This window comes from Neofelis nebulosa, chromosome 8 (genome assembly GCF_028018385.1).
Source record: "Neofelis nebulosa isolate mNeoNeb1 chromosome 8, mNeoNeb1.pri, whole genome shotgun sequence".
Lineage (NCBI taxonomy): Eukaryota > Metazoa > Chordata > Mammalia > Carnivora > Felidae > Neofelis > Neofelis nebulosa.
The window spans coordinates 136,418,571-136,438,278 of NC_080789.1; the positions used below are offsets into that span (position 1 = coordinate 136,418,571).

A 19,708-nucleotide genomic window follows, 5' to 3' on the forward strand; every position below is an offset into this window, starting at 1 on the left:
GCTGCGGACGCCAATCTGGAGGGGGAGACCTCCCCCAGAGTGGCAAGAGCTGTGCTAGCCTTTTTGCCCCTGATGAGTAAGGGGAGCGTTTGAAAACAGGGTCGGATCAAGCAGAGATGCTCTTTGTTGTTGTTGTTGTTGTTGTTTTTGAAATTTATTGTCAAGTTGGTTTCCATACAACACCAGTGCTCATCCCAAAAGGTGCCCTCCTCAATACCCATCAGCCACCCTCCCCTCCCTCCCACCCCCCATCAACCCTCAGTTTGTTCTCAGTTTTGAAGAGTCTCTTATGCTTTGGCTCTCTCCCACTGGAACCTCTTTTTTTTTTCCCCTCCCCTCCCCCATGGGTTTCTGTTAAGTTTCTCAGGATCCACCTAAGAGTGAAAACATATGGTATCTGTCTTTCTCTGTATGACTTATTTCACTTAGCATCACGCTCTCCAGTTCCATCCACGTTGCTACAAAGGGCCAGATTTCATTCTTTCTCATTGCCACGTAGTACTCCATTGTGTATGTAAACCACAATTTCTTTATCCATTCATCAGTGGATGGACATTTCGGCTCTTTCCACAATTTGGCTGTTGTTGAGAGTGCTGCTATAAACATTGGGGTACAAGTGCCCCTGTGCATCAGCACTCCTGTATCCCTTGGGTGAATTCCTAGCAGTGCTATTGTTGGTCATAGGGTAGGTCTATTTTTAATTTTCTGAGGAACCTCCACACTGCTTTCCAGAGTGGCTGCACCAATTTGCATTCCCACCAACAGTGCAAGAGGGTTCCCGTCTCTCCACATCCTCTCCAGCATCTATAGTCTCCTGATTTGTTCATTTTGGCCACTCTGACTGGCGTGAGGTGATATCCGAGTGTGGTTTTGATTTGTACTTCCCTGATGAGGGAGATGCTCTTTGTTGATGGGATCTGTTGTTGAGCACCCGGCATGGCTCCAGGACCCACTCCATGGGCAGGAATATGGCTCCGTGGGGTTCACGGTGATTTTCATTCCTCTAGAAGAGTTCACGTGTGGCTCCAGCTCGAAGAAGCGGGCGGAGCTGGAAGAACATGGACTTGGAGCCAGGGTCTGAGTTCCAGCTTCTTCTTGCACTTCTGTCCCTCGCTGCAGAGCCCTGGGCAGCCCCTCTACTTTCCTCCTCTGCAAAATGGGGGTCATTGTACATTTGCCGTGCTATGGAGCGTTGACAAGATACCGCAAGTGGTGGGCGTTTTCGAGATACTCGTTCCGTGATCAGAGTTGTGTGGTTCTATTCGGGTTTCTAGGAAATTTGAGAAGGTTGTTGAGATCAGTGGTCTCTTAGAGGCCCCCCCCCCCCCGCTCTCGTGTTTCTAGATGTTTGGAGAGCGAGGTAGAGTCTTACGTGTTGTTGCAAAAACTAAGGACAAGAAACCTTCTGAGGCCTTTTTCATCTCTGTCTCTCGATGTTTTTCCGTTTTTTTTTTTTTTTTTTTTTTTTTTTGCCTTCGCCACCTTTATGGTAGCCATTTTTTTTTTTCTTGGTCTTCCTGAGTCTGGAAATTTCTGAACTATTTCTCTGTCCAAAGATGGTTGTCGCTTTCTGTATTAGTTAGCCCAGGCGGCCACGCAAAACGCGCGGAGGGCTTAAATGACACAGATGATTTTCTCGTGGTGTTGGAGGATGTGAGTGCGAGATGCGGGTGTTGGTAGGGTTGAGTTCTGGGGACAGCCCACTTCCTCCTCTGTGGATACCCTCTTCTTTATGTGCACAGGGAAAGAGAGAGAGACAGAGAGCTCGGTGCTCCTCCCGTCATGGGGACCCTACCTTCATGGCCGCATCTAACCCTGATTACCTCCTGAAGGCCCCATCTCCAAACACCATCCCATTGGGGGTTAGAACTTCAGCGTATTAATTTTGGGGAGACACCAACATTGTGTCTGCAGCTTCCCAGTGTCTGGAAACAAGCATAGACCAGTCTTTGCTCACTGGTGAGACAGGAAGGGGTGGTCGTTGCAGGGTGCATGAAAAGGGGGGGTCACCCCTCCAGGCTTTCCTTCAGTCGGAGGTTGTGAGCTGGTGGTCCTCTGCTCCCCTCCTGTTTTCTCTAGCCCTCGCCTCGCAAGAGCCGGCCAAACGCTTAGAGGGCGAGCGCCTCATTTCCACTTAGGCTTCTAGTTAAAGATGGGTCAGGCCAGATTTTAATCGCTTATTACTTCCCGGCAAACAGAAATCGACATGATACACTCTATTAAATTACCTGCAACACAATCATTTTAAGAAAATGGTTTATGTTCTTTTAATGGCGCTATTTATCGTCCATAAACTTGCTGGTGTAACCAAGCGCCTCTCTGTCCTAATGAAACACACACACGGAATATTGTTCTCTGTTTATTGGAACCGTGAGGTGTTTAGCTTTTGCAGGTGGTCGAGCATTCTGAAAAAAACCACATTTGATTTTCACCTTCTAAGAGAAGTGTGCCTTGCCATGGGGTTAAATTCCATATCAAGGCTTAATATCCTCAGAAAGAAGACAAAGGATCGTAAGAAAGAAGACAAAAATTGCATGGAGCCTGGGTTTCTTAGTCCTTCCAGGCTGCTCTAGGAGAATAAATACCACAGACTGGGCATTTATTATTTCTCCCAGTTCTGGAGGCTGCAGGTCTGAGATCAGGGCACCCGCAGGTTTGGTGTCCGCTTCCTGGGTCACGGGCAGCCGTCCTTCAGCATCCTCACATGGTGGGAGGGGCGAGGAGGCTCTCTGGGGTCTCTTTTATAAGGGCACTAATCCCGTTCGTGGGGACTCTCCCCCTTGTGACCTCCCAAAGGCCCCACCTCCTACCCATCACTTTTGGGGAAGGATTTCAACATGACTTTTTGGGGGGACACCTTCTGAGATGGCGTGGTGGGCAGAGTGGTGCCCTGCCAGTGTGTGGGGACACCTGCCGGGGCCGGGAAGGGCTGTGAGCATCCCTGCTGGGGTCTGCACATCACTGTGCTCTGTTCTGGTGGTCTGGATCCAGCCCTGGCCAGGTGGGGCTTTTGCTCTGGTCTTGCATAGTTTTCATGAACCGCTCTTCTCTTCCCCTCTTCTCTATCTCTGGGGCTCCCCAGCCCCCAGACGCCTCAGTTGCAGACTGCAGGGGTTCAGGCACCAGCACAGGGGACCTTCTCTTGCCCTTTCTCACCCTTTGTGTCTTGTCTTTGACCAGCACCGTCCTTTTTCGTGACCTTGGCTCTCTTTTTACTACCGTGCCAAGGTTGAACTCCCTATTGACCAGCATCCAGATCCCTGGGACAGTGAATTTGTTCCTGTCTGCTCAGGAAATCTGGGCTCCTGTGTGTTCTTTCCCTCCTGAGGCTCTTGACCTGCTGCACTTGGTGTCCTCAGGCTTTGCTTCCTGGAGCAATTGTCTCCCTTTCACCGAGGTTTTAATGCAGTGCCCCTGAGCTGAACCATTGGTGCATTTCAGGGAATCCTTCTCCTCATGGGGCAGTTTATAAGGCTGTGAACTGGTCCCTCTTCCTCCTTTGTGGGACCCTGTGACCAGCGATTTTTTTTGTCCTTTGTGGGACCCTGTGACCCCCTCCTCACCTGTGCATGGTGGAGGGACCGTTGGTTCATTTTCTGGGGCCCCACTGTGTCCGCCCAAGTATGTCAGATAGTGTGAAGGAGAATCACTTTCTTTTTGTGTTCCGCTATAGAAATGCCAAATTGGGGGAAAAAGATTCCCTAGAGGTAGAAGAGTATAAATAAAATGTTAAGGAGGATTATACAGTGTGCACAGCAGAGCCTGTCTGCTCACTCATAACCCTTGACGTGACTTTGCGTAACGGACAGTGAATGACGGTGGGCTGAACCTTGATAACTTGACTCCTTCCGGCAGCATCTTTCTCCTCTCGTAATTCTGGTAGCCTGAAAAGACTCGATAAACTGCTAAAACACAGGCACTCAGGCTCAAGGTGAGTTCAGAAGCTGTGGGTGCCAAAATATATGGCTGCATGCTGAAAAGCAGACATGCAAGAAATTAAAAATATAGCCCAAAGGTTTAATGTTGCCTTTTAACTGTGCTTAAATTCATATTCATGTCCTAACGGTCTGTCTGGAGTAGCCCGGGTTGATATAGGGAAGGTATAAACATATCTCCTTCAAGTGAGTGCTTCTGCAAATCCTATTTTGATAAGGTCTTAAATCCGTGGAGATCAGATCATAAAATTCCCCTGCAGTTTCAGCAATCGGTGGAAACAGGGCTCAACACATTTTTTTTTTTCTTTCAGTTTTGCATTCAGCCAGAGTAACCTCCATTCGTAAATCCCTCTGTCCCCCACCCCCACCCCCTGGGGCGGGGGGGAATATGGGCCACGTGGGGTGTGTTAGCAACATTTCAAGTGTAAATATTAAACTTGGTTGGTAAATTTTAATTCACCTTTTAATAATTTCCTGGCTCACGTGGGCTGTTTTTAGCAGATGCAGGCTTAGAGGTTTAGTGAAAAATGGGCCGTAATAACCGAAAATGCCAGACGAGCGTCGTGTCTAGTTTAGAAATTTATCGGGTCCTAAGTTCTTCGTCAGCGGATGTGACTTCCCAGGTGTTACATGGAATTTGGGGCAGCAGGTGATTGAAGGTGGTGCTGGGGTGATTTATGCCATTAAATCACTTACAGAATGCCCGCCTGTGTCCCCTGAAGGGCCCTATTAAGTTTATTCTTCATGTCTGATCGAAGCGGCTCAAGTTGAGCTTGAACGGCAGAAAATCCCCTCGGCAGGTGGCCTTTTATGGGGGCAGGGTGTGAGTGCTCACGGTTGCTGAGTGTGCCAGTGACTCTGAAAACCTGGAAAGTAAAATTCCAGGAAGAACCGCCCAGTAGAATATGTGAGTCCTTACACGCTTCTGTGGTTTGCTGTTGATACAGAAATCTATCCTTTGAAGATGGCCTCTGAGTGGAAGTGTGCTCTGGAAAAATCCCTTATTGACGCCACAAAGTTTCCTCTGCCGATGGAAGTGTTTAAGGTAAGATGTCGGTTCGTAGCGACTTGTTTATTCTTTCTCAGACCGTGTGAGTTCTGGAGTGAAAGGTTCCTTAACGTCGAAGCGCTCCCCGCGGTTGCAAAAGCTAGTTTCGAAAAGCTCGGCCGCTCTGCATTCGAAACGTTCCAAGTGTTTATCTGTGTGCTTTGACCACGCTTTGTAATCCTCACAAATTCTCGTCTTAACGAAACACTCGTGGAACTGCCGTGGCTTTACTGTTTTTCTCCATAATGGGCTGGTATGGAGTCACGTCACCTCCTTTGCCCTCCTTCGCCCTTTACCAAAGGGACTGAAGAAGACGTAGCAGGCCTCGTTGGGTATTTGTTGGGGAAAACGAATCGACAGTGATGTGCCTCTTGGTGGTTCGGTTTTCTGGATGGCCCGAGAAATTTGTGCGAGTACCTGCTGGGCGCGAGGCCTCGTAGGTGCTAACGGAAGGGGAATGACATCATAGCGGGAAAGGATCGCCGGGTTCTTAACGCTTTGAAATCATGCCCAACACTTGATATGAAGCCGTGGGCAGGGATGACCCATTCGGGCCAGAGGAAGGCCTCCAACGGCTGTTTTTATGCGGACCCTGAGTCTTGGGCGGTTCTAAACGTGGTCGCAGCCGGCTGGCAGAAACTGGCTTTCTGGATGACATCTGAAACATCACTTCCAGGATGACGTTTAGGTGCCAGGGGCAGGAGGAGTTTAGGGCCTGGACGCGGGCATCGGCTTCCTGAATTTTATGTACGCCCAAGTCCTGGCTCAGGATTTTAACCCGTCACAGCAGATCACGTGCCTTCTCGAGCCGCGCTTTTCCTGGTTTGTAACACCGGTTTCACTTAAAAAGACCGCTTTTGAAACCAGGGATAAAATTACGTTCCTCAGTTTAATTGAGCGATGACTTTTACAGCATTTTGATCCTGTTGCGCTAGATGAACCGCGTAAATAGAACAGGATGTTGGGGGGTTGCGCCTGGGGGGCTCAGTCACTGGAGCGTCCGACTCTTGATTTCGGCTCAGGTCGTGATCTTGTGGTTTGTGAGTTTGAGCCCCGCGTCGGGCTCTGTGCCAACAGTGTGGAGCCTGCTTGGGATTCTCCCTCTCCCTCTCGGCCCCTCCCCTGCTTGCTCTCTGTCTCTCAAAATAAATTTATTAATTAATTAAAAAAAAAGAATTGGTTGTTAGCAGTAGTGATTGTTGGCAACGAAGCAATATCTTGGGCATTCTTTTTTTTTTTTTTAACTGATCAAATACTTCTTTCCTCACCTCTGCCTCCCTCCCTCCCTCCCTTCCTTCTTTCCTTCCTTTCTTGCTTTCCTGATAACATTCTCCCCTGGAAAAGATAATGACAGTAAAGAAGAACAGCTTTTCCCTTTCCTTTCTGGCTCCACGGTCTCTTTGCAGCCCTCTGTCGACCCGTGCAGGTGATGTCCACTGTCTCCGCGGTGGCCTTAGGAATGTTTTAAATGTATAAATTGGGTTGTGTTCAAACTAGATTTTGTTTTGAAATACATCACACATCTGTGAGGAGCTCAGAGTCAGGGGTGAACGCAGAATACGAGAAGTCGCCACCGGGAGCCCTTGTGCGCGTCCCTCCCCCACGCACTCTTGGGGCTCTGCCTCGTTTTGTGGGGATCGCTTCCTCGCTTTCTCTTTGCAGTGTTACTGCCTCTGTCTGTTTTCCTAACTGTTAAGTGATTTGCCTTGACAAAGTCAGAAGCAGGTCTAAGCCTCCCTGTTTTAGAAGAGGCCCTTTCCTGGGGGGAAATAGCTGGATGGCGTTTGGTTAGTAAGTTGGCTTTGCTTTTCCTCGGTTTACAAGAGAGTTGAGTCAGCAAAGGCACGAGCTGATCGTCAGAGAATTAGGGTTCCTCTCAGCCGGGTCATCTTCCAGGGCTGTAGCATGAACTTCACGTGCCGGACATCCTTTAGAAACATGGACGGGACCCAGTGGGTTTGTAGTTTCTGCCGTTGTAGCTTACTGCTGTTCCAGGAGGAAGCCCAAACAGTGCTTCTCTGGGAAGTCAATGGAATGGTCTCATCGGCCGCAGGCACCTGGGCCTAGAGCAGGCACTGGGAGCGTGTTTCGTATGCAGTCGGCACGAGCCAGATACTGTCAGCGGTCTTGGTGTGGCTTGCTCTGACGTTCTCTCCTCGGATTCTGAAGGTGGGTGCAATATGGCAGCCGTCATCGTGATGGCAGCCGACAGGACCCTTCTCCCTGAGTGAGTGAGAATGTCTTTGTTCTGTCCTCATGCTTCACCGGCGGTCTGTTCGGGTAGAGAATTCTAGGCTCCTCACTATCAGTCTTCTCAAGAATTTGGACGTCTTCCTCCGTTTTTTTCCTCCCTTCTCTGGAATCTTCTATTTTCCTCCACTTTTCTGCCATTTCACAGAGGAATGCCTTGGTGGGCATCTGTTTCCTTCCAGTATGCTGGCTGGAACTCAGGCCTTTAATTGGGGGCTGTTTCTTTTTTAAAATGGTGTCTCCCACCTCTCTTTTGCTCCCTTGATCTGTGAGCACGTGGATGTGGTTCTCCTGGACTGGTTTTTTTCCTCCTCCTCCTCCTCCCCCTCCTCCCCCTCCGCCTCCTCCCCTTCCTCCCCCTCCTCCTCCTCCCCCTCCTCCTCCACCCCTTCCTTCTCTTCCTTCTCTTTCTCCTGCCTCCTCCTCTCTTTCTCCCTCTACCCTCCACCCCCCGCTTCTTTTCCTTTCAGTTCTATTTTTCATTTCCTTGTCTGTTTGCTCCACTGTGAGAAGTTTCCTGAAACTTGCTTTTGCCGTCCTGTTTCTACGAGCACTTGTTTGGTGTGTTTTCGCTGTGTTTATAGCCTCCTGTTCTTACAGCATGGACGCATGAGTTTATCATGTTGGAATTACTGACTTCTGGAAGTTTGTTTTTTTTTGTTTTTCCTCCCTGAATAATTTAGTTCCTCCATGTTGCTTTTGGATTGTTTCATGTCTTCTTGTTGGAGGCTTTACAAAGATAGCTGCAAATCCTTGACCTTCTGCTCTTGAGTAAGAAGGGGGTTAGAAAGCTGAGGGAGAGCCGTGTGGGTGTGGGTGACCCTGGAAGGCTACTTCTTTGTGCAGTGGTTTTTCCTCTTCAGCTGATTTTCCAGAGGGTTCTTCGACTTCCAGCCCAGGGCTCAAAGGCCGGCCGTCGGTGCTGTTGGGTGAGTGGGGAGAGGGGGGCCGGCGTTTTGGCACTGCACTCACAGCCCCGCGGCCAGCTGTATCATCCGCTTCAGAGGTGAGTGGGGAGCACGGTTGGTCTTTGGGAGTGGAGGAGGGAGCTTCTTCCCTCATCGGTTCCCATCCACCCCCAGTTTTAGGCATATGTGGTGTGACCATTTGCTGAGTCTCTCGAAGATTCTGCTGTCTGCCCTGCATTGGTTCTCAGCTTTGCTGCTGAAGGCTTGAGATTGGTTCTGTTGATTGTGTTAAATCAGTCACTTTTTACTCATCTGTGTTGTTACCTTCCAAAACCTTGCTGCTACTGAGTGGATTTGGGTCTTAAGAATTCTTCACCGGAATTTTGGTTTAGGGAAATTAATGGGAGTTTTAGTCCGCCATCAGAATCTGACACTCCCACACAAACCATCTTGTGGCTTGGGCTGTAGGTAAAGCTCCCTGACAGCCCTCCAAGATGGTGCTGAGCCTGCTGGTGACTCTGTCATGCTTCCCTCCATGGCTCATGTGCGGGGCCTCCCCTGTGTGCCCGCCACCGGCCTCTTCTCTGTTCTTCACATACCCTTTGTCTGTTAGATGCTGCAGAAGGGTTCAGCTGCAAATATGAATCCTCTTAAAGAAGTCCTGCCTGGGCCCTTGGCTTCTGTCCTTGCCCTACATTCCGTGCCCTCTCTTCTGCCTTGTTGCCCAGCTCACAATTAGACTTGGTCATTTGTGTGGTTCTTGGTGTAACACCCATGTCTTTTTGCTTAACTGAAGCTTCCGGAAGGCAAGGACCACGTCTTTCTTGTTCAGTGTCGAATCCATTCAGCCAGACTGTAGGCAGACTCAGTAAATACTGTCAAATGGATGAACAAATTCTTGAAGAGACAGATGTATTTAACTCACGGATTTAAAATATTTTGAGTTGAGTAAATAAAAAAAATTAAAAAAGAAAAAAGGGGCGCCTGGGTGGCTCAGTCGGTTAAGCGTCCAACTTTGCCTCAGGTCACGATCTTGCGGTTTGTGGGTTCGAGCCCTGTGTTGGGCTCTGTGCTGACAGCTCGGAGCCTGGAGCCTGCTTTGGATTCTGTGTCTCCTTCTATCTCTGTCCCTCCCCCACTTGTGCTCTGTCTCTCTATCAAAAATAAATAAGTGTAAATAAAAAAAATAAAAAAAAATAAAATATTTTGAGCTGGGGCGCCTGGGTGGCTCAGTCAGTTAAGTACCCGACTTCGACTCAGGTCATGATCTCATAGTTTGTGGGTTTGAGCCCCGCGTCGGGCTCTGTGCTGACAGCTCGGACCCTCGAGCCTGCTCCAGATTCTTTGACTCTGTCTCTCTCTCTCTTTGCCCTTCCCTGGTTGCTGTCTTTCTCTCTCAAAAATAAATAAAGTTTTTAAAAAAATTAAAATATTTTGAGTTAATACTGTTGTTGGTTAATTGGATATGCAGACTTCTTATTCAGGACTATGAATACTAAGACTCAAAAGGTAGAAACATTAATTATCCTAGTATGTTTTTTAATTCATTAAACTTTTATTGGAGGAGCTACTCTCTGAAAAATGCTATTGACCTGATCCCAGGGTTTCATAATTTTTCTACGTTTTTCAAAATACAGTGACCTTCTTCTGTCACTTTCATGTTTTTCGCTGAGAATTCAGACTATTTTGATGGACTCCTTGAGAGTTGTTATTGTATGCACTAAATGTCTTGTTCATAATGAATAGTGACTTTAAGAGTAGAGACTGAATATTTCCCATTTTTCACAGGGCCTCCCATCAGGCAGGACATACGGAATGGGCGTTTCATAAATAAAAATGGGTTAAATTGAAATTATGTGTTCTTTTGTTAAAAAACAGTTTTAAGGTTTATTTAGAGAGAGAGACAGAGCAAGTGGGGGGAGGGGAAGAGAGATGGGGGAGAGAGAGAGAAAGAGAGAGAGAGAGAGAGGGAGAGAGAGAGAGAGAGAGAGAGAGAGAGAGAGAGACTCCCAAGCAGGCTCCACACCAGCATCATGGAGCCGGATGCAGGGCTCGAACCCACGAACCGTGAGACCGTGACCTGAGCCAAAGTCGGACGCTTAACTGACTGAGCCACCCAGGCGCCTGAGGTTCAGACTGTCTTAATCATTGCTTCGCCTTAACAAAAACAGGAGAGTTTTTTTGTTTTTGTTTTGTTTTGTTTTTTGGTCTCTTAAGTTTTTGGACTTAAGAATACTTGAGCAGTATTCTCCTGCAGGTGTAAAAAGAGAACTTTGTGTTTTTTCCCCCTGTTACCGCTGTTTGATCATCACTTTCTCAGCAGGCAAACTTACTTCTATTCTTTTCATTATGGTAAAAGGTGTATATGTTTGGATTCAGTCATGAGTCATCTTAGATGCCTGTTGTGGAGGAAAATTGCCATCGTGTTCCACTGTTAAGAGACAGAAGTCAAAGCAATGCACATTTAATGGCTGGAAACGAGCAGTGTTTCAAAGCAGTTCTTTTTTTCATTACCGCCGTTACACTTGAGACAAAATGGGTATTTTGACGGAATGACTCTCATTATGCAGCGGTGATTGTCATTCTGGGGATGTGTTCACATACGTGCCTTGGTATCTGTGTGCCTATGTCTATAAGTTCAGTCCGCTAGTGTTAACGTACAGAATTCCCCATCTCGTACGAATATCAGTATGGACAGCAACGTCGTAAAAAACGAGCACAGAATTAGTCTTCCTGCTGTCATTTACCCTTGATTTGAAGGAACGCTTAGAATGGCTTTTGGGTGCCATATTTTAGTGGCAATTCTGATATCCCTTATTTAGAAAACACAGGTGATCCGCAAACAGGTACATTCATTTGAAATTTAAGTACCTAATGATTTGGGTACCGAAGGGAAGGGGATAAAAAATGCGTTACATTGAAAGATAAATAAGGAAAAACATTTTTTTTCCCTGAAAGCTAGACTCACTATTGAAAGACTTAATAGATTTACCAAAGTAGTCTATATATTACTACCAATATAACTCTTGAAAAATGGTAAGTATATGGAGGTGATTGCCCTGCATGTCAGACTGGTGCCTCATGGCTTTCCGTTTTACTTATTAGGCAAACTTTTCAACCCATCATCTGATTGACCTATGACAAGTCCCATGATCAAAGTGATGAGAATAGAAGAAAATGGCCAGCGTGTTCTGCACCATTTTTAAAAATTCAGTGTTTATTTTTGAGAGAGACAAAAAGAGAGAGCGCGTGAGCAGGGGAAGGGCAGAGAGAGAGAGGGAAACACAGAATCTGAAGCAAGCTCCAGGCTCCACCGTGGCAGCACAGAGCCCAGTGTGGGGCCTGAACCTGTGAACTATGAGATCTTAACCTGAGCTGAAGTCGGACACCTAAACGACTGAGCCTGGGTGGCCCCTTTCTGTACCGTTTAAGTTTTCAATTTTCCTAAGTACCCAAGGCATGGATTTGGGGAAATTCAGCTGAATTTTAAGAAAAGGGTGAAGGGAGATGCGAAAATAAGAGTAGCTATAATTAACATGATATTTCATGTGTCAGACGTTCATAAGCCTTCTCTAATTACTGCTGCTTTTCATTCTCTGCAATGCTCGTAAGTTGTAATCTACATTTGTGACCCCACTTATCTGAGAATGTTAAGCTGTGGACACTTCAGTGACAACTCCTACATACATCAAAGAGATCTACAAGTAGGAAGCCGAGTTCCTAATTTTCCAGTTAATTGAAGTAACGCATTTCTTTTTTAGAGGAATACAGATGTGTGGCCCAGGGAATGCACACTGTCCTCCTTGCTTCACTCACGACCACGCCTCGTAATTGTAAGGAAGTAGTGTTCTTCGAAATGTCACTGAAACCCTTTATCCATTTTTATCCCTTAAACAAGTGAACTTGTTTGAATATTGTTTTTCATCGCCCTGAAAACATTAAAAAAACGCTCAAAATCTCAGTGTGGTTGAAATTCCAAGTGCGCCGTTTAGAGATCGTCGGGAGAGCGAAAGCAGGTGCAAGCCACTGAGACTTGAGGCCAGAACCTTGGCGTCGGCCCCGAAGGCTTGCTCTTTCTCATGCCTGTGTCGGGTCCCCCGGGTTTGGGGAACACCAGGATGGCGGGACTCAGCTGTGGATACGCTCGCGGGTTGTTAATTAGAGAGAGCAAAAGCGTGTAAAGCAACATCGGTAGTGGGAAGAAGAACATGGTGTGGACTCTGGAAACTCACGCCCAAGCCTCCGAGGGCCCTCTCCGGAGTGGCTCCCGGACACTCTTAACTGTGACAGCACGTGCTTTTGTCTTCCAGGGGGGCTCATTAGAGGCCCAGGGTCCAGGGGCTTAATGGGGGGCTGGCCACCGTGGGTATCCCATGCCTAGCGTGTGGCCCCATCTTCAACTCCCAGAAGGCAACTTAAATCGTACCGTTTGTACAAATAATCTTGGCAGTCCACTCTTCTGTGTAGGGGGAGCTTTGTATCCGTGTCGGGTGCTGTTGGTGATGTATTTCCAGGCGACAGCCCAGGGCTAAACCCCGCAAGCGGGCCCTTTCCAAGGACTGCGGTCTCTGGCCTGCTGTGCATAGTAATCCTCTTCTGGGCACCTCTGTCCCATCTATCGACAGAACCGGGCTCTGTCCTCACAGTCTTGTCCCAGCGTCCGTCACTTTTCTCTTGGTCCACCACCACGGCCCCAAGACTGGGTCTGCCCTCCTTCTCTCCTGGACCACTGTGTTAGTTACAGAACTATATTCCCAGCTGCTAATCATTGCTTCCCTGCGGTCTGTCCTTCAGAGGGCGGCCAGAGCGATGTTTTAGAAAATATTTATTTATTTTGGGGAGAGAGCGTGCGGGGGAGGGAAGATCCAAAAACGGGTTCTGTGCCATCAGCGGCGAGCCTGATGTGGGGCTGGAACTCACACACCTCGAGATCATGACCTGAGCCGAAGTCGGAAGCTCAGCCGACCGAGCCACCCAGCGATTCTTTTGAAACAAGATCCAGATCCTGTCACTCTGTTGCTTGTAACCCCCCAGTGGCATCTCGTGCTGAGGGAGGGCCGTCCAGGCTCCTGCATGGTCCAGCTCCCTGCGGGCTCTCTGAGCCCATCTGCGGCCTGAGGCCCTCGCCGGTCCCTCCCCACGCCATGGAGACCTGCTGTCCCTCCAGACCTGAGATACCCCTGCTCAGGCCTTTGCAGTAATGCCCTGGCGCCCTGGAAAGTGACCCCCCCCCCCCCCCCCACCGAGGCCTGCATGGCACCTTCCTTCGCTTTATTCAGGTCTTTGCTTACAAGAAGGAGCCATACTCTCCAGCACCAACCTTCTCCTCCTCTTGCCCATCGTAGCACTGATCCCCACACATGGTCTCTGTTAATTTGCTTTTTCTGCATCTGATCCGTTTCCCCTCGCTAGAACGTAATAAACTCCATAGAGAAGATAGCGGCTCCATTCCCGGTGCCTGGAGCAGCGCCTGGCACTTTGGAAGCGTGCCATAAAAATCCTTGAACGGATTGGTGAAGAAGTTCAGTACAAGAATCAACTCAGAGGAATGAAAACTCAGGAGAGGTCGTTAAGTGTTGGGTCAGGGAGGCGAATCTCCTGGGAGTGGTTCTAAATGACACGGTGACCACGTATAGAGAGGGGACCGGGGGCTCTGTTGCGGGGGTGGATTGGCGGCTGAGCTGGTGTTTCCGTGAGCAGCTGAAACGATGCCCTGTCAGTTTGAGGGTAAGAGGAGGCAGTTGAGGGCCCTGGGAAGGACACTAGGGATGGATTGAAATTGAGGAAACGTCTCAGCATAAAAAAAAAAAAATCCACGTTCTGTGAAATTCCGTTGCTGGTGAAGTTGCATTGTCCCTGTGCCTTCTCGTTGAAAATGATCAGAGTCGTGGTGCCTGGGTGGCTCAGTCGCTTAAGCATCCGACTTCGGCTCGGGTCATGACCTCACAGTTCATGAGTCTGAGCCCCGTGTCGGGCTCTGTGCTGACAGCTCAGAGCCTGGAGCCTGCTTTGGATTCTGTGTCTCCCCTCCCCTGCCACTCTGCCTCCTCAGCCCCTCCCCTGTTCATGCTCTGTCTCTCTCTCTCAAAAATAAATAAATGTCAAAACAACAACAAAAAAAGAAAATGATCGGAGTCAACTTAATATTGCCTCGCCAGTGTTGTGTGGGTTAGTTTCCTTTTCAGTGTGGGGTGCTCATTAGCTGTCCAGATGTTTCCAGTAATGCATCGTAAGGTGCTGTGGCTGATGTGTCATTGACTCACGAAACCGATCCGTGGACATACAAGGAGCTTGAGGAATGTCCTGGAGAGGACACTTGTGTCGGGCAGTGGCTGGCTCTGAGTGAGTGGCTTCTGCCTTCTGGGCATCTGGATTTCTAGTCTGTTGCCTTCCCTTCTCTAGCGTCACACCCACGTTCCTCGAATACGCACAGTAGCTGCGTAGATGAGAGGCGTTTGGTTGGTGACAGCTGATGTTTGCAGGTTATTCCCATTTTATTGGAAGCTGAGGAGAGATGTGTTTTTCGATGGGATATACACACCCAGACACTCTAGCCACGATCCATTCCATCCTGGCCAATTCTTGATCTGTATCTGTGGCTAATGAGGTTAATGGGACCCGTGCTTTTACGTCCTCAGGACTCACGGTGCATCAAAAGAGAATACTTGGTTGAGTACTTGGAGGAAATACTCAGTCTCTTGGTGCCCCTCATACAACTCATGTTTTGGTCTTCTTCGACATAAGTGTGTGTTAGAAGAATCCCAAACTGTTTACAAAACTGATTCGGGTTCAAGGGTGCTCTTGAAATCTGTAGATAAAGGGCTTTCGTAACGGCCAAGCAATAAGCTAGGTGTTGTTGGGTCCGGTCCCAAGCTATGCCTGTCCTTGTGTCTGTAGTGAGGCTCACTCTCTCCAGAGCGTGGTGTTTCACAAACAAGGGGAAGGAGCCGCTGAGGGAAAGCTAGTTGGTAAAAGAAGATCCCTAAGGATTATTATTGTTTTTCAGCACAAGCGCACTAACGACGACAGGTAGACATTCCACGCACGTATTTCTTCTCTGTAAAGAGGGTTCAGGCCGTGCTCATAATACACTGAAGTCCCCACAGCCTGTTACTTCTTGAGCTCTTCTCGGCTTTGAATTATGTACCTGTCGGTGTGCTTGTAGATTTAACCCGTCAGAGGGCATCTCTTTCTGTATTTTAGCGTCTGAGACCCAGGTTAAAGGCTGGAGAGAGAAGATGAAGTGTGGCAAAGAGAGAAGAGCTTCTCTTTCTCGTTCCATCGGCTACAGCCGAAAGGGTAAGAAAGGAAGTGAGCTGTTCTGTTAGGTTGGATTGTGATGTTGTGGTTTCTATGGTGACTGATTTCTTTTTCTCTTGTTCGGCAGCTAAATGCAGCAATAACCAAAAAAAAACAAAAAAACAAAAAAACCCACCAACAATAAAACAAACCAAAATCTCATGGCTGAGTTTGCCTTTCAGGTGGGTTACTTTTATTCTCCCAGAATCTGCTTTAAGCCCCCTGTGTAGGGCCAGCACTAATTCCTTTGGCATGACGTCCCTTGTCCCACACTGCAGAGTGAGTGTCGTGATACCGAACGTGTTCTCATCCACTTAAGCCCAAATGTCCCTTTTAAAGAAGGGCTGTCTTAGACGCAGGGTCATTTTGTTATCAGACTGATGGCTTGCCCCCTGGGATCCTGTCAGTGTGGTTGACTCCGCTTTCGAGGGCGTAGCTGGGCGCCCTGTTCCAGGCTGTCCTACCTTGGGGCTCCCTTGCCGCACCCCTGGGCGTGAAGGCACAGGCTTCTGCAACCCTTGCGCAGTATCCCTCCTTTGCCGTTCTCATTTCTTTAAAGACTTAGAGGGATTCTGGAAACAGAGCCTCTCTGGGGTGCTAGATGGCAGAGAAGTGCGGTTCTGTCTGACGTATAGAAACAGGAAGGAGGGCCTGCTCTCTGTCGTTCCTCCTGCGCCCCAGGCTCGTGAACCGCAGCCCACGACTTACACAACGGGGAAAGGATGATGGGGGCCATCTCGCTCCACTGAGCGTCAGAGAAAGTCTTGGGAGAGATGCCGTAAGGAAGGCAACTTGGGTCAAACAATATTGTAACCGGAAAAATCGCAAGGCCGGGACAGAGAGAGTTCGCTCTAACGATTGCTCCATCCCCAGGGCCCCAGAGCTGCTGCCTGCAGTCTGCTAGATAGTGGCTCGCTTTTAATTCGAAACAAGAAGAACTTAAGAATCGAGTCAACTTTCCGTTCTCTGCTCCGTGAGTTGTCATTCCCAAATGGCTTCTGTTCGCCACCGATGATGCGCGCTCTCGCCGGTTAACGGCACTTTCGGGCAGGGCAGGGTAATATTAGCACGGACTCTGGGAATCGGTGGCGGGATACGGGGTGGGGGTGGCGCATGCATCTCTAAAACAGAAGCATTTCAAAGCGACTGTCATGTCCTAGTTTCATTTCTTCAGATGTTCCGTGCCGCTCCCCGTCAAGAATCAGTAAGAAGTGGTTTCTACGTTTTGGTTCTGCAGACGATTTGGTAATCAGCCACAATCAGATCGTATGGCTTGTTTTTTTTCCCCTCTAAATATACACAGAGATCCTTTGTAGGTTAGGTTGGACTTTTCATCTCCACGTGCCTTTTGCGAACAGGCACTTATGAATCGCAGTGTCTCAAGAAAGGGAGTCGGATAGAAGGAGGCGTCCTTGAAGTCAGGGGTTTACAGTCCCTGGAACAGGAGGGCCCCAGCACACCGTGCTTCGGAGCCCCAACTTTCAATCAGTTGAACACCTGCCCTGAGGGGTTCGTGTGTATTGTGGGTGTAAATAAAAGTGTGGGGATCTTTCGGCTTCCTTTTGTTTCCTGGGACAGCCGTCGGACTCCGAGTTTCCTTGTCTGGATGGCACGAAGTCAAGGGTGAGATGAAAACCTGCCTCCAGTGTTGTCTCCAGCCCCACTTAGAACCAGTAGGATAAACAAATCAGATTCACTTTTCCAGAATAGGTCATGTTGTGTTTCACATTTAAAAATAGGAACGAATGGGGTGCCTGGGTGGCTCGGTCGGGTAAGCGTCCGACTTCGGCTCGAGGTCATGATCTCGCGGTGTGCGGGTTCAAGCCCCGCGTCGGGCTCTGTGCTGACAGCTCAGAGCCTGGAGCCTGCTTCGGATGCTGTGTCTCCCTCTCTCTCTGCCTCTCCCCTGCTCACACTCTGTCTCTCTCTCAGAAATAAAATAAACATTAAAAAAAATTCTTTTAAAAAAAAGGAACAAATAAGTTTGGAAGAGTAGAAGCCCGACTTAAAGCTTCTTAACATCGATCGGCATGTCCCGCGTGTAGTTGCTAGTGCGATTTCTGGGTCCCAGCAGGACTGATTCTTGCCCCTAGCATCTCTGTGTTCCTAAAGGAAAATTCATGCATAGTCAACTCCAGTCTGCAAAGGAGTTCAGAAAATTTAGTCATTCCGGTTGTGATTTTGTACAGATGGGTCCGTTCCCTGGGCCTCCGTTGTTTCTGAGCCGGCCGCAGGGCCATTGGTGGGGGGCGGGGGGCTGCTGAACGAGGAAAGCCCAAGCGTTACAAACCCTTGGTCTTGGGTGGGGACGCGCACACCTCTGGAGCATCTCTGGAATACACGGTACTCCTTTCAGACCCGGCAGGGTGGGGTACGGACAGCACAGGGTAGAAAACGCAAGTGAGACTGTGGATACTTGTCAGGAACTGTGCTGTCATTCTCCTGTGACAGCTGGCTGCCATGTCGATGGTGGCTTCTGGTTACGGAGCCCCACAGGGTGGGAGGGACAATACTGGCCACTCTCCACGTGCCCACTCAGTGTCTTTGCAGCTCGCTGGCGGGCACCTTTGGTCCATGCACTCGGGCAGACTCCAGGCTCAGACACGTTGATCTCTCGTCCTACCCTGGGCCGGGACCCCGTGGTGCCTCCAGGACGCAAACACAGACCTGTCTGAATCCTGGGGCCAAGGTATTTTTTCCTTTTGCTTTCGGACAGTCTTTAAGAAGTAAACAAGGGTATTTACAGGCTGAGCCCAATGAGTATTATTGCAGCAGAGAACGAGAAGATAAATCCCGAGGGCATTGAGGATTGCCTGTCAAGTATCCTAGGTGAACTGGAATGCGTCGAGTGACTCGTCACCTTGGACGGAGGCTCTTAGGGCAGGATGATTCTTTATTGTCACGATTAGCAAGTGCCCCCACGTCTTTCAGATGTTGGTACTCCAGAGTGCGGCGGTGCTCCCCGTGTGGAAGAACCACCGCTGGTGTGGACCAGGAGGAGTGGCCCCATTTTTCTTGACAGTGATTGGCTTGGGAGGAGGCACATGGCCAGTTTGGGTCAACAATCCACGGGGAAGCCAGCCGCGTGGTTTCTAGAAGAGAGGTGGGGAGGAGGTGGCTCTCTCTTCTTCCCCTGCACTTTATCCCCTCTGGCCGAGAGTCCTGGGACTCAACACAGAGTGTTGAGAGGGACGGAAGGAACCTCGGCCCCGTAGGATGGTGTTGCTGCTCCCTTAACCCAGGCCGAGTGGCCGGTCCCCAGGAGCTCCCTAACTAGGGACAGGATGGGTTTCCTTACGGTTCATTTCATCTTAAGTAGGGCTTCCTGGTCTTTGCGTGTCAAGGCAGCCGAGTGGGTAAAGCTTTCCTCAGGGAACAGCACCCGCTGGGTAACTTGGTCCGCTTGTCTGTGGGTGTGAGATGATAGTGTGCTCCTTAAAAGTAACAAACCGGGTGTTGCCGTGGAGGAAGGGAGGCAGGTTAAGAGTGGTGGCCTTGGGAGGGTAAGTAATGATGCTGGATTTGCCGTGTAGATTGGTATAGGTGCCACGTTGGGATTTCCAGCATCGAGTGAATCCGAACCAAGAAGGATGGTCTGTATGGCTCATCAGACCGAGAGACTGAAGAGCTCCCGGGATGGCTTAATGTTGGAGACAGGGGCAAAGAGAACCAAGGGGCTTTGGGGGGGCTCATGGAAGGTGAAGAGGGAGGAGCCCACACATGCAGGTGTCCCCTCCCCCATACCTGGCTTCTCTCGCGACTGTGTCTGAACTGGTGGTTCTCGACCGGGGAGAATTCGCCCGCCAGGGGGCACTTGGCAGGGTCCGGAGGCATCTTGATGGTCACATCTGGGAGGGCGCTGCCGGCGTCCAGAGGGTAGAGGTCGGAGATGAAGGTCAACAGCCTGTGGTGCACAGGACGGCACCCCCAATAAAGAACTATCTGGTCCCCGAATGGCAACAGTGCTGAGGTGGAGAAGCCCTAGCCTAGAGAACGGATACTTTTGGGAAACAGGTTGACCAGCAGAAGTCGAGAACAGTTGGTATTTGAGGAGGGTACTTGAGACTTTAACTGTTATGAGGCCTGTGCCAGGCTGCCTGGCAAACGAGCACGTAAAAATTTGGGGGTCGGGGCGCCTGGGTGGCTCAGTCAGTTAAGCGTCCGACTTCAACTCAGGTCACGATCTTGCAGTCCGTGAGTTCGAGCCCCGCGTCGGGCTCTGTGCTGACGGCTCAGAGCCTGGAGCCTGTTTCAGGTTCTGTGTCTCC

The 19,708-nt window shown here is 49.4% G+C and overlaps 1 protein-coding gene across 10 annotated transcripts in view; it reads left to right on the forward strand.

Annotated features, from left to right (window-relative positions):
* Positions 1-19,708, forward strand: part of SFMBT2 (Scm like with four mbt domains 2) — a 231,323-nt gene that overhangs the window by 115,774 nt on the left and 95,841 nt on the right. For all 10 annotated transcript variants that reach the window (XM_058681954.1, XM_058681953.1, XM_058681956.1 and 7 more), the window contains one exon: positions 4,883-4,980. In XM_058681954.1, coding sequence (XP_058537937.1) covers positions 4,883-4,980 — 98 coding nt within the window. The remainder of the gene's footprint in view (positions 1-4,882; positions 4,981-19,708) is intronic.